The sequence below is a fragment of the Anastrepha ludens genome, chromosome 5 (genome assembly GCF_028408465.1).
Source record: "Anastrepha ludens isolate Willacy chromosome 5, idAnaLude1.1, whole genome shotgun sequence".
Classification (NCBI taxonomy): domain Eukaryota; kingdom Metazoa; phylum Arthropoda; class Insecta; order Diptera; family Tephritidae; genus Anastrepha; species Anastrepha ludens.
Genome location: NC_071501.1, coordinates 128,101,018 through 128,115,572, shown reverse-complemented (window position 1 = coordinate 128,115,572; position 14,555 = coordinate 128,101,018). Strand labels below are relative to the sequence as shown.

The following is a 14,555-nucleotide window of genomic DNA, read 5'->3' as shown; positions in this document are numbered from 1 at the left end:
AGTGTTTCTTGTCTTTAAATTATATTGATATTTACATTTTTCATTTTTACATTTTAAATATTTAGTTTCACCTACAATAACTGGTTTTTTAATTTGTTTAAATTTTTCAGTACTCGTTGCTAGAACACTAGTTTCAGTTTCAGGATGAAATTCATCTAAATATTTTAGAAATAATTTTGAATCATAACCTTTTAAATTATGAATAATAATTGGTAAAAATTTTGGCATCTTTAACTTTAGATTACATTTATTACATAAAGCCATTCTATATTTACCAGTTGTATGGTCATGATCCCAATATTTTTTATTTTCTTCAGAAAATGGAATATCACAAATTTCACAATTGTTAGTATTATCAAACTTTAATATCGATTCTTTATCCTGAATTATATTATTCAATTTTCTTACTTCATAATAATCTTTAGCATATTTTATTAAATTATCTAAGAATGATTTCAATAGCACTTTTCTATTAGAAGTATTCTTTGAAATATATTGTTTGTTATAAGTGTTATAAATACCATAACTATTTGGAATGTGTTCATGAAGTAATATTGTATTTTTACATTTGTCAGATTTTTTTTTATTAATTTTTTCCAAAGTACATTCAAAATCAGCATATAAAGTATATGGATGAAATAATTCTGCACCATTAGATTTATATTTTAAAATATTTTCACCCTCTTTAGGTAACTTTATATTTTGTATTATATTATTATCATCTTTTAATAAATAACATGTTTTTATATGTTCTTCTAATTTATCAGATTTTTCAAAATGTTTAAAACATTTATTACAAATATGTAGATGCTTATCATATTTGTGAATTTTACCACTTAAAAATCCAGATAAATTTTTAATTAATACAAAATGAGATTTGTAATTTTCTTTAGTAATATTTTCTTCTATATATAAAATATTAATATGTTTTCTGAACAATCCATTAACTAAAGAACCAAAAGAATTACTTTTATATATTAATTGAATTTGTTCAGTTGTATCATTTTCTTCTGAATCAAAATGATAAAAATTCATGGTAATATTAAAATAATCTTCTAATTTTTTAACATTTTCTTTACTAACTATAAATGGAAATTCTAAATTAAGATTTTTAAATTTATCATCATTTTCTAAATCTTCAAGATATTTTTTATATTTTGTTGGTCTTTCTGGATGAATTTTTAACACATCTTGATAAATAGAATATAAGATACAATATAAAATACATTTATTATCAGTATTTTTAATATTAACACAATTTCTATTAGTAAATGGAATATATGATCCAGCAAGAATTTGAGACTTATCTCTACTAATATGTGTTTTTACTATTCTAACAAAGCTAGTAGCAGATTTTATTGTACATTTTTCTGAGAATTTATTATTTATTTCCTCTATCATTAAATAAAATTCTTTTGTATAGTTTAATTTATTAACATAATGTATTTCTGATCTATACCAATATTCATATTCTTCAATTTCATTAGTTTTTTTATTAATAGTCGTAAGAATTACCGCTGTTCCTAAAGACACTTTAAAATTACTATATTTTTTAAAACCTTTATTAATATTTGAAACAATTTCTTTTTATTAATTCTAAATGCTTTTCAATATCAAATTCTTCATTATTTGTAAACTCTAAATCAGCAACCATATTGTTAAAACATGAACCATTTAATTGTTTTTCTTGAATATCAATAATATCAAAATCATAATCATCAAAATTTTGAAATATATTTTGAATAACATCATTATTATGCTTTTCTATTAAAACACTTATTATGTTTAATAAACTATTTTTATTTTTATTGTACCAATATTTTGGCAATTGAAAAATATGTTTATTTGCTCTAATATATTTTTTTAAATTTTTTAAATTTTTAGATTTCAATTCTTTAATATTAAATGGATTCATTTTTATTTGGTTGATATTTTTACTTAATTTTTCCTTATTTATATAGAAACATTTTTTTTAAATAAATTAACTTCTCGTCTTTATACAATATAAAATTATAATACTTTAAAGTGTGATGTAAATACCAATTAATTTTATTAAACTTAATTGGATATTAATTTTTATCATTAATTTTTTCATTATTTTCTTTATTATTAATAAATTTAATATGAAATTGAGATTTAAAATGACGTTGTTTATTTGATAAAGTATAATTTACACCACATTCACACTCTATTTTTTTATTTCTACTTGGTAATGTGTTACGATATGCAAATTTTTGATTGTAACATTTTTTACAATACCCCTTATTCAAATTAGAAATATTTGTTTCTTCCAAACATGAAAAACATATTTTTTTACTATTTATAATAGATAAACATATTTTTTCACCATTTACTATTTTATGATATAATCTTTGTTGTTGTTGTATTATTTCACCCATTGTTTCCAATTTATTAACAAATATTTTTTTTAAATTTTATATCAATTTACATTTCTAATATTTAATCTTATACTAATTTTTTCTTTTCTAAAATCAATTAAATTATTATCCTGATCAACAATATAAATAGTTATATTTCTAATAGTATTTGTATTTACTGGATAGTATATTAAATTTTTAGGTATTTCATTTATTTTTTCACCAGGTTTATCATTAATAAAAAATTCATGAATAATATTTGTTTGTTTATTATTTTCATAACTACCTCCTACAATATTACATTTTATTCTAATAGAATTAACATTCATAATATTTACTGGTAAATCAGATGATACTAATGTATTAGGTTGAATAATTTGTTCACTAAATCCTAGTAATGAAGCTATGGAATTTTTTTGTGTAAAATCAATAATATAATTACTTTTAATTTCAACTTTTAATGTTGTCATATTTGGTTTAATAGTAATACCCTTTATTTTCTCTTTTATAAAATTGTTTATATCATTTATTTCATATGAACCAGTTGGAAATGTAATTTTTTGTTAACACTGTTAATTGTATGTAAATTATCTTGTGAATCATTTCCTTCGAAAATATGTTCACTTTGTGAACCAATGACAGAGTCAACATAATGTAAAATATTATTTTTTAATTTTTCAGATATGTTCGGTATAGAATTATAAGTAGAAAAATTAAGCAAACACATTTCAAAATCATGTTTAACTTCATTTGACTCTGTTGAAATATGTTTATTATCTAAAATTATTGGTTCATCAAAATTACATGAAATTATTGAAGTATTTCCATCTAATGATATAGTCGGCATTATTTAATTAAGTAAAAATTTTAAACATAGATGACCACAAATTATTTCATTTATTTCTTGATCAATATTATTATTAAAAATTACAGTATTTTCATTAGTTTTGAAATATTTTTCTATTAATATTGGTAATTTATTTATAGCAAAGGAATCATAGTAAAAAATATGATTATTATATTTTTTATATGCTACCCAGTGTGTACCATTACCATCATTATTATCTAAATTTATTATTCCACATTCTTTATCTTTTATCTTTTCTGGTAATCTATCTTTCATGAATACACCCCTAAAATTTGCTATATTAAATTTTCTAGCATATTTTTTTAAATCATAATTACTTAATGGTTTAATTGGAATTAATTCAAAATCAAATTTTTTTTAAGTAACATACCATTACCAGATTTTTTAAGTAACATACCATTACCAGATTTTATATTTTTTTCTTCTAATGCTTTATTATGACGTATTTTTTCTTCTAATAATTTATCGTTAGTTTTTTTATCATTATATGCTCTATATAATGTTGTTCCTGCAGTAACTGCAGCTCCTATTGCTGGAATAAGTGGTAATAGTGCTGGTAAAAATCCGCCAATTTTTTCATTATTAAAACTTTGTAACTGAGACATAGATAATTTTAATATAAAAATTTTAAAAGTAGTTTTATTATTATCTAAATGTTTTTTTATTGAATTAATTTGTTTTCTAGTTAATGGTAAATATGTTTCATTCATTACACTTTCTTTAGTTCTTTGTAATTGAATTGGTTCTAATTTTATAGTAATATCTGTTTTATTTTTCATAGCATCATAAACTTGTTTTTGTTGATCCTCATTTAGAGATATTGGATATTTAATATATCGTCCACATTTTGGAATAAAATTAATTTCATTTTCATTTGTATTATGTTCACTTTGTGAACCGTTAACAGAGTCAACATTTATCAATTCTTCAGTTAATGAATTGTGAGTTGTTAAACCCATACCCATTTTTCTTTTAAATTTCATAGCATTAGTAGTTAAATATGCATTTACTTTTTCTGATAAACTAGCATCTTTTGCTGAAACTCTTGACCATGCTTTATCTTCTAAAATTTTATCAGCTTCATGTCTTTTCTTTATATCGTTACTTTTAGAATATGCAATATCATGTTCTTTAGCTGCTTCATCTAATTTATTAATTGGATGTATATCTTTTTCAAGTTTTAATTCAAGATTAGTACCAGGTCCTAAATAATTATATCCTGGAGAATGTAATTCAAATGGAAGATTATTTATAAGATTATTTATAATACCACTACCATAATATCGCACCATTTATTATAATAGAAAATGTGATGTATTTATTTATTTATTTGGATAATTATTAATCATGAACTGAAGGTAAACTTGAAATATCATCATCAACTTTTTTATTAATATTAGACAATTCGTTTTTATTTTTCTTATTTATTTTAGTTACATTCTTTAAAAGTTCCTCTGTTAAACTATTTGATTTAGTCTGTCGAGAATTGTATTCATTTGTCGAGAATTGTCGAGAATTGTCTTCATTTTTAGTGTTTTTGCCAATAATTTCAATACCAAGTAATTTAAGTCCATTATTAAGAGAATCGCGTGAAATATGATTTTGTTCGCAAAATTTTACTTTAGTTAATTTTAAAGTACTAGCTTGTTCTAAATAATTAATAGCTAAATTTCTTTCTCTAATTTGTTTAAGTTCTTTAGCATTTTTTGGAATATGAATATTTTTTGAATTTCTAAAACTTTTTGTTTTCCCTTGTAGTGATACAAGTGGTGAAACAGTTCTAGTAGAAGGGCTTGGACGATTGTATAAATTAGTTATATTCTTATACATTTTATTAATTTTAATTTATTTATAAAAAAATTTTTTAAAATAATTATATTTTTCTTAGTGTTTCAATATAAAAAAATATTAAAAATTTTTATTATAATAAATGTCGAATATACATACAATTGAAGAATTTAAAACAAATACTGATGTGCCTATCTTGAAATTAAGAGGATCTAGTATAAAACTATTAAATAAAGAAGAAATAGAAAAAGAGGTTAAACAAACACAAGAATTTATTAGGCAACATAAATCTCAGTTTAATAATAGAAGTGGTTTTGTTCAATGTTTAAATGATGCACTTAAAAATAATGATCATGTATGGCATGAATATGCTGTTTGTATTATGAAAAGTGTTAAAAATATTAAAGATTATAATATTGAATTACATTCAGAATCAAATAAAATATTAGTAAATGAATTATTAAATGAGAAAGCTATATTAGAATTTAGTTTAATGAGTTATGAAGAAATTATTGGCAAATTAAATGATGATATGTATGAGTTACAAGTAAATTATGATATTCTTGAATCAGAACATAATAACCTTATAAATAGCATTGAAAATAAAAACGCTGCATTAGCTGAAAAATATAAGAACAATTTTATTAAAAGACAAAAAGCTATTGAAGAATCTAAAACAATGAAGATTGGACTAGTAAATAAAAAAATTACAACACAAAAACTCAATGATTTATTGAAAAGTGTAAGTAAAATGAAATAAAAAAAAAAATATTGTTAATAAATGAATACTTGTGTTAATATTATTCCATATCAAAATGATTGTATATCACAGTTATACATAATTGATGCTAATAATAAATATAATGGAGGATGTAGATGTGTCATAATGGATCCGTCTTTATTAAAATTAATTTCTATTGTAATTTTTATTGTAATTGCAATTCTTATATTTTATGCAATATATTTAGATATACAAAAAAAGGTAATTGAAAATGAATGTAAAAAGATTAACAAAAAAAAAAAATATTAAAAATATTTAGGATTTTTTCTATTGCATTAAATGAATAATTGTAAAAACAATTTTGATAAAAATAATCAATTATCAAAAATAGATTTTATTATTTCAAATGGAATAGATAAAATAATGCAAAATGAATACATTTCAATGGTACTAATTATTATTCTATTAATAATGTTTTTTTATAATTTGATAAGACAATTAAATACAAGACTACAATTATTTTAAACATAGGTTTCGACCTAGTCAAAACATATTAGTAAATTTTTAATAATATTTTTTAGTTAAATAAATGAAAGAAGAAAAAGGTATCGAATCTTATGACTTTTATGAACATTTGCCATCTAATTCTACACTATTAAATGAATATGGAAGACCAATAGAAATAAATATTAATAATCAAGACATTAAAACGTTACCATCAAAAAGTTTACTTAATATTAGAGGTCAAATTATTGCTAAAGATAAAGATGGTAAAATATTAGATAAACTTAATCCTGATAAAATAAATTTTGTGAATAATGGTATAATAAATCTGTTTAGTAAAATTACATATTTTATTAATTCAGTTGAAATTGATAAAATTGAAAATCCTGGAATAACAACAACAATTAAAGGCTTAGCATCATTTTCTAATGATTTATCATTAAATAATGCTGGTTGGCAAATTGTAAATAAAGGTAGTGTTTGTAATAAGAAAGGTTATTTTTCTGTTAGCATTCCATTATGTATATTAATTGGGTTTTTTGATGATTACAAAAATTTCATTTTTAGAATTAATCAAAAATTAGAATTAATAAGATCAAATGATGATACAAATTGTTTAATTATTGATAATAGTTTAAGTGATCATACTTTTTCTATTGATATTAATCAAATTATATGGAGAATGCCTCATGTTAAATTTTCAGTTGAAGTTGATCATGAAATTAATAAAAAAATTTCAAATAATACAAACTTTCAAATGTATTTTAGAAATTGGAGATACTATTGTACTACTGCAATTCCAGCTGTAAAGACTTATACCTGGAATATAACATCATCTAGTGCTAAACCTAGATATTTTCTTATTGCATTTCAAACATCAAGAAATCAGAATAATTATGAAGACAATAGTAAATTTGACCATTGTAATTTAGAAAATGTTGTAGTTAAATTAAATACAAATAGATATCCAAACTATGATATGCAACTATCTATTAATCAAAATAAATTTGATACATTATATAATATGTTTCTAGATTTTAAAAATTCATATTATGGTTCTAGTATAAATAATTTACCAATAGTTAATTGTGATACATTTTTAAAAGAATATCCAATAATATGCATTGATACATCTAAACAGAATGAGGTAATTAAAGAGGCTGCTATTGATATTAAAATTGAATTTAAATGGACAGAAGATTTTCCATCAAATACAGTCATTCACTGTTTAATTATTAGTGATGATAGTTATTCATATAATCCACTAACAAATCAAGTAATGCATGTTTGACTTGTTTTTTTTTAATTTTTATAAAATTTAAATTAACTAAAAATTAATTGAAATAAATATGTAATTAATTATATTAATAGATTAAAAAAATTTGTCTAAAATTCTAAATTATGGATGGTCATTTAAAAGTTACTAAATTAGATAATAAAATTAAATTAACTATTCAAAATATTGATACTCATAAACCAATAAAAAGATTAAATGAAATATTTCCGAATATTATTAGAGCAATTATTTGTGGACCAAGTAATTGCGGAAAAACAAATGTATTATTAAATATATTATCAAAGATTTATTATTCTGATATAATAATTTGTTCAAAAACTTGCTATCAAGAAAAATATAAATTTTTAGAAGATATGATAATTCAATTCAATAAATTGTGTGTTAAAAATGATTTGGAATCTAAAGATATAAAATGTTTATCAATTCAATCTCTACCAACACCTGAAAATATTAAACCATATTCTGTAATAATATTTGACGATATCTCTACAGAACAACAAGATAATATTGCCAATTATTTTGCTTATGGTAGACACAATAACATTTCTTGTTTTTATTTATGTCAAACATATTCAAAAATACCTAAACAATTGATAAGAGATAATGCAAACTATATAATTTTATTTAAACAAGATAAGACTAATCTGAAACACATATTTAATGATCATTGTAATGATATTGATTATGATATTTTAAAAAATATGTGTATTCAATGTTGGAAAGAACAGTTTGGATTTTTAGTAATAGATAAAGAACAAGAAACAAATGATGGTAGATATAAAAAAATGTTTGAATTTTTCTTTACAATATAAAAAAATGTTTGAATTTTTGTTTGAATAAGATTTTTATTTTTTATTATATCCAGTTATTTTGGAAATCTTTATATTTTTCATTTTTTTCATCAAAAACTATATCTAATATTTTTCTATATTTATATAATCCATCAATGGTTATATCTAAATTTTGCAATTTTTGGTATTGTGTTACCAAAAAGCCTATATAACGTAATTTACAAGCATAGCTTTCGCTTATCTTAAATTTTTTATATATATCTTTCATAGTTGTATATTTACATTTTACACCAATTTTTTTATAACCTTTTTCTAATTGCAATTTTCTTGCATATTCTTCTAAAATTAATCCTATTGTACAATTTATATAAAAAGTATTTTTCTTATTTTGTAATAATAATTTATTAATTTTATATAATTTTGTAATATTATCATCAATACTATCTTTTTGTAAATTTTGTATAAATTCATTATCAATTTTAAAATCTAAACCAACTGGTTTAGATTGGTTTACACGTTTTGATTCCAATAATTCTTTTAAATCGATGAAATCAAATTCTCTTTTATCTTTCTTATAATTTTTTTTATCTTTTTTATCCATAAACATATTATCCAAAAAATTTTTATATTTTTCATTTTTTAATTTTAGGCCATTGCCTTCAAATATATATTTTTCTTTTAGTTGATTAAAAGAAGAAATACGTTTTTCTATACAAAAACTGGTGAAGGTTTCAAGATCTTTAAAAAATTTTTCCCCTTCTTCATCAAATCCATCCTTGCTTTCATCGAAATCCATACTTTCTTCTGAAACAAATAAATAAATTAATAAAAACTTAAAAAATTACAAAAAAAAAAACTTACCAGCCATAGTTATAAAATCTTTTTGTTTTGTTTTTTTTTTGCGTCCACCCTCTTCTAACGCTAAATACATACTGCACTTGTAACCATGTGTTGATGTATAAAAGCTTATCAAATATTATGCTTATCTTGCAGTTTGTGACTCGTATTCAACAGTATTTCATTTTTTTTTGGTTTGTGCTTATGCTTATTCTATTTATAGATTGTGAGCAATGTTGATAAGATCAGCATTGCTTGCTTTGCATACTACTCAGCTGTAATTACATTACTTCAGAATATGATGTTTAGATGAGTTGGTTAAGCAGTTGGAATTATAACAATAATTTTGTTGCAAGTTCAAATCTGACTCAAAGACTCTTGTTTTGAGGAGTTCGTCGTTTTTTTTGAAAGGTACTTTAAAAAATAAATGTATCCTTTTTTGTTTTTTTTTTTGAATAGATTACTTTAAATATTTTGTAATCAATATTTTAACATTTTTTCACTTAATAGACATCGACCCAACACAAAATTTTAACTGTACCAACCTAAATATTGATTACTAGTACATCAAAAATAGATATCTTTAATATCTTAAAAATATTAACTACGAGTAACAATAATTTAGGGTTGGACTCTTCGACCCACATCAAAATTTAAACGTTTATTTTGTGAGATAATATAAGCTAAAAAAATGAGTTAAATGTTAAAAAATGTTAAAATTTTGAGTAACTGTAAGTTAAAAAAATGAGTTAAATGGTAAAAATGTTAAATTTTTGAGTTAAAATGATAAAAATGTTAAAATTTTAACATTTTTGATATTGTCTTGTACCCTGGGATATACATACTACTAATAGCTTATTTTCGAAGCGATTTCAACAAATCTATGTACATACATACATACTAGCGTACCCTCGCCCGCTTCGCTAGGCGATAAATTCAATAATTGCTGAAAGAGAATAAAATTAATACGAAACAAAGCAAATTTTTTGATACAATTTCATTCGAACTTTATTGTAACACTTTTTGGTAGACAAGGTTTTTGGTTTTTCCATCTTTCGCGTAAATGAATAATGACGATGGTTTGCCTACTCGTGAGCAAGCTACATACAATTGTCCATGAGAAAAATTGGGTATTCTAAATTAATACCGCACATTTGTAGAGACTGTCCTTGCGCCTTATGAATTGTCATAGCGAAGGCAAGGCGAATAGGGAACTGCAAACGTTTGAAATCGAGTGGTAAATCCGTCGGAATCAGTGGAATTCTGAGTATCAAAACGTCTTCTCCTTTGTACTTTCCTTTCAAAATTGTTGCTTCGATAACGTTACCCATTAGCTTCTTCACAGCGAGTCTGGTACCGTTGCAAAGTCGTGGCACATTAATGTTGCGCAGCATAATAATCGGTGCTCCAATTTTTAATCGTAAATTATGAGGTGGTAGGCCTGGCAAATCGAGTGAGTTTAAGAATTCAGTTGGATAATTTACGACATCATCTTGATCAGTAATAGTGTCCATTGACTTACTTATATGCAACTATGTCACCAGATATTTGATCCAAAATAGCTACATTTATATCATTGACGTCCTTATTTTTCCCAGCTAAAATTGCTCTTTCGTTGAGCCAATCATGGTTTTTGTAATGTTGAACAATGTTTGGGAATACACTCTGTATTAATGCCTCTTTAGACTGTACAAAAGTGCAGAAATTGTTAGGCAATGTAATCATTCCTGTTGGATCGACAAACATTTGGCCATTTCCCATTTTCAGTAATTGGTGTGAAAATTCAGCTGCTGACGGATCGTTCAGTAGTTCAACACGTACGTTTGTAAGCGTGTACGTGTGTAAGCGTGTTTACATATCTCCATAAATACGATGATTTTAAACATGCATTGATTTCATCTGCAGCCGTAGATTTTGGGAACACAGGTAATGTTTGCCTGAAATCTCCAGCCAATAAAATCATGGCACCTCCAAAGACTGTTTGGCTTCCTCGTAGATCTTTCAAAGTTCTATCAAGTGTTTCCAATGGTTTCTTGTGTGCCATAGTACACTCGTCCCATACGATGAGCTTACAAACTTTAAGGGGGGAAGCTGGTCTAGAAATTTGAAAAAATCGAAAAAATTTTTTTTGTCTTAAAAGGTGCTTTAGGGTCTTAGAAATAATATACCAAATGAGGGATGCCAGCAAAAATGTCTAAATGCCCAAATTTTTCATTCGACGGCAGTGCCTCGCAGGTATGCCCCGAACGCTACTTACAACTTTAAACGCGTTTTTCTCGAAATCACTTTTTTTAAACTGGCCGAAGACATAACTCGAACAAATCTTTACCGATTCTTACGAAATTTTGACAATACATTCGAAATACCTTTCTCCGGAGACGTAAGTAGGATTTTTTATTTATATTACATAGTTTTTTTTTTAATCAACAATTTTATGTCGTTCTTTATAGTGAAAATTGTAACTTTTTGTTCAAACGTGCACCATTTCGCGAAAAAACCAAATATCGAAAAAATCCTAGGTACGTCTCTTTCTGTTGTTATATAGAAACTAAAAAAATTTTATTCTTTGATCCAGGACAAAAATTAAGGAGTTTACGTCTTCGGCAATGGACCTACTAGAAAAAAGGCGCCTTAGGAGAACTGCTGGACAGCGGCCATTTTGAAATTAATTCAGACGAAAAATTTTGTATTTGTACCATGAAAGCTATATTATTAAACCTATTTCACAGATTTTCGATTGATCCCTTTGTTGAGTCAAAATAAATTCATAAAATATGCCCATTTTTTGCGCTCTAGACCAGCTTCCCCCCTTAAGAACTTTTGCCATTCCAGATGTTTTCGAAATATTACATTCAATCATGCACGGAGAGTTCAGATTCAATGCACCGCAAGGTCCATGTATCATATTTTTTGTGACGACTTCGAACAAATCTGGATCAATCATTTGATCCGGTATTTCAGCTGATATCACACTATCAATTTGATCCGGTGTAATTTTATCAACCAACCAAATCAAAATGTGTGCGTGCGGTAATCCCCGCTTTTGCCATTCAACGGAATACATATACAATAACAACGCACCTCTCCAAACACTCTATGTTTGACAATAAAGTCCATAAGTGATTTTAGTTTTTGTTTGAAAATACGTGCAGTTAGGTCGTGTCGATCAATTGGGGATTGGCCAGGAAATAAATGGTCTTTGATTTCACTCCATTGCGGATTGCATGTAAAAGTAATAAACAGATCCGGCCGTCCATAAGCGCGAACATACGCCATGGCATCCTGTGCATATTCATGCATGTGTCGCGGGCTACCAGTATATGTTGCTGGTAATATGATCATTCTACCGATGTCATTCACATTTCCATCGTTATTCACTGCATCCCGTAAGTGAATGTATTCCTCGGACCGTAACTTAGTCTGGTTGAATTTGTTATAGTTTAAGCGCTCGGTCTCAATTTTTGCATACATATCCACGACAAATTGGTGGAACAATCTTCTGCATTTCAGAATGTGAGATTCTTCATTTTCACGAATCATTAATCGATATGAATAATAATTCATAGCGCTAACTTTTTTATTCGTTTGTGCGCCTGAATTAAAAACAAATCATCTTTGTGAGATTATTATTATCATATGTGAATTTTTTTTTCAGTTACCTGTAGCTGGGTTTATCATTTTTATATTGAAATGATAGCCATCTTCGCCTTCCCAAAATAATATTGGATATTGTAAAGCATCGTAGCAACGATGCGTTTCAGACACACGTGTTAGCTCGTTTGTTCTACGATGAAGCACAATATCACGCTTTTGAAAATCTTGGCCAACAATTACAATTGCAACATCGTCGATAGTGGGAGCATTGAATCGTCTAGAGTGCTCGCCTACAGGTACTTTGTCTGGACGAATCACAATTTTATGGTTGTCTGATGGCATTCGATCCATCGCTGTTTTGAACAATCGAACCAATAAATTATGTGCATGGAAAAATTCTGTCAGTTCTCCAACTATTGCTCGTCGAGCATTAGTGGCAATTGTACAGCGTCGATCAATTTCATCTTCGGTATTACCAATAAAATAAATTTGTAAAAACTCATAATTTGCATCCGCGAATGGTAATAAAGATCCGACTTGATGGTAAATTTGTCCTTGAATCTGTGTGGAAGAATTTGCAAAATTGTAAATTTCACAAACTTCCGTATTATAAAGACAAATTACCTTGAATGTTGGCATGAAATTATCTGTGATTATTTTCGAAGCACCAAACGATGTCATTTGAAAACAAGAATTATACGTTTGAATTTTGTCCAAAAAATGCCTTGATAATGGTGTTGTTCCCGATACAAATGAACGTAATGGTTCAGGGGGAAGTTTTAATTCCGGTAGTTTAACTTTTCCACCGGAACAACAAAGACCATCGATTTCATTTTGAAATTTCAGTGCCTTACAATGTTTGCAAACATTAGTCATGGTTCCAATTACAACAGAATTGTGCAAACTATAGTCATACAAATGATTATATGCAAACGCTGCTCTGTTGAGATTTTGTACAATTGACCTCTGTCTCCTAATACGCTGATTCATGTTCGTATTTTGTTGACCTTGCACTGCACGATTTCGTCTCATTCTTTCACGATCATTATTATTACGTGTTTCCCGTTTTTCATTCGAATGAGCAGAACGTGATCTGTCCATACGTTGTCTACTTTGCTCATTATGCTGACTTCGTTGCTCTGCAGTCTCTTCATTTCTCCTTGCAGCATGACTACGTGTATTGCGCGATTTACGGCCAAGATCAGATCGTTTCGGCATTTTTAAAAATCGTCGAAAACCACACTATCAAAATGTTCACCTGTTCGCAATAAGGAACACTAAAAAGCATCAATAAATACTATAATAACGAAAATATTGAATAGTCCATTAATGTAATCTCACAAAGCAACAGCGAAGATAATTCACAGCAAATATGTACGTATTGTTGTCGATGCACACACTAATAAATTTTTGTTCAACGTGAATTCTATTCAACCTAAATGAAATATCTTCTTTGTTAATAGTTGAAAATAAAATGTTTTGAAAAACTATAAAATTTTTTTCTAATATATTTTTGTACACATAAAATGAATGTCGATTCGAAACTTACTATAATCTAAGAATCGAGCAAGTTTTGTTTTGTACAATATTTTGATTTTTTCTTTTTTTTTATATGAAGAAAATATTTAAAAGAACTTTTTTTTTGCTAAAAACCTTCCCCTAGTGGATCCCTATAATATGAAAAAAGAACGAATAAAATTGGCCTCGTATCGGCCCAAAAAAATGCGTACAAACGAACATCATTTCATTTTTATATATATAGAAGATAGAAGATATG

The 14,555-nt window shown here is 25.6% G+C and overlaps 2 protein-coding genes across 2 annotated transcripts; both read right to left on the bottom strand.

The window, feature by feature from the left end:
• Positions 1-8,289: 8,289 nt before the first annotated feature.
• Positions 8,290-10,010, bottom strand: LOC128864284 (uncharacterized). The gene is made up of 2 exons (XM_054103879.1): positions 9,209-10,010; positions 8,290-9,151 (listed from the first exon to the last, which is right to left on the bottom strand). Exons 1-2 carry the CDS (start codon positions 9,276-9,278, stop codon positions 8,412-8,414), a joined length of 810 nt encoding a protein of 269 aa, XP_053959854.1. The 5' UTR covers positions 9,279-10,010; the 3' UTR covers positions 8,290-8,411.
• Positions 10,011-11,805: 1,795 nt separating this feature from the next.
• Positions 11,806-13,819, bottom strand: LOC128863801 (uncharacterized). Its single transcript, XM_054103154.1, has 3 exons — positions 13,403-13,819; positions 12,844-13,339; positions 11,806-12,777 (listed from the first exon to the last, which is right to left on the bottom strand). The coding sequence occupies exons 1-3, from the start codon at positions 13,808-13,810 to the stop codon at positions 12,197-12,199; spliced, it is 1,485 nt and encodes a 494-aa protein (XP_053959129.1). The 5' UTR covers positions 13,811-13,819; the 3' UTR covers positions 11,806-12,196.
• Positions 13,820-14,555: the final 736 nt, after the last annotated feature.

What these genes read in the sequence shown, in the direction of transcription:
- LOC128864284 (XM_054103879.1), bottom strand. Translation starts at nt 9,278, where the DNA reads ATGTATTTAGCGTTAGAAGAGGGTGGACGCAAAAAAAAAACAAAACAA. An exon ending in AGATTTTATAACTATGGCTG is followed by an intron (nt 9,152 to 9,208) that starts GTAAGTTTTTTT and finishes TATTTGTTTCAG; the next exon opens with AAGAAAGTATGGATTTCGAT.
- LOC128863801 (XM_054103154.1), bottom strand. Translation starts at nt 13,810, where the DNA reads ATGAGACGAAATCGTGCAGTGCAAGGTCAACAAAATACGAACATGAAT. An exon ending in ATTTCATGCCAACATTCAAG is followed by an intron (nt 13,340 to 13,402) that starts GTAATTTGTCTT and finishes TCTTCCACACAG; the next exon opens with ATTCAAGGACAAATTTACCA. An exon ending in AATGATAAACCCAGCTACAG is followed by an intron (nt 12,778 to 12,843) that starts GTAACTGAAAAA and finishes TTTTTAATTCAG; the next exon opens with GCGCACAAACGAATAAAAAA.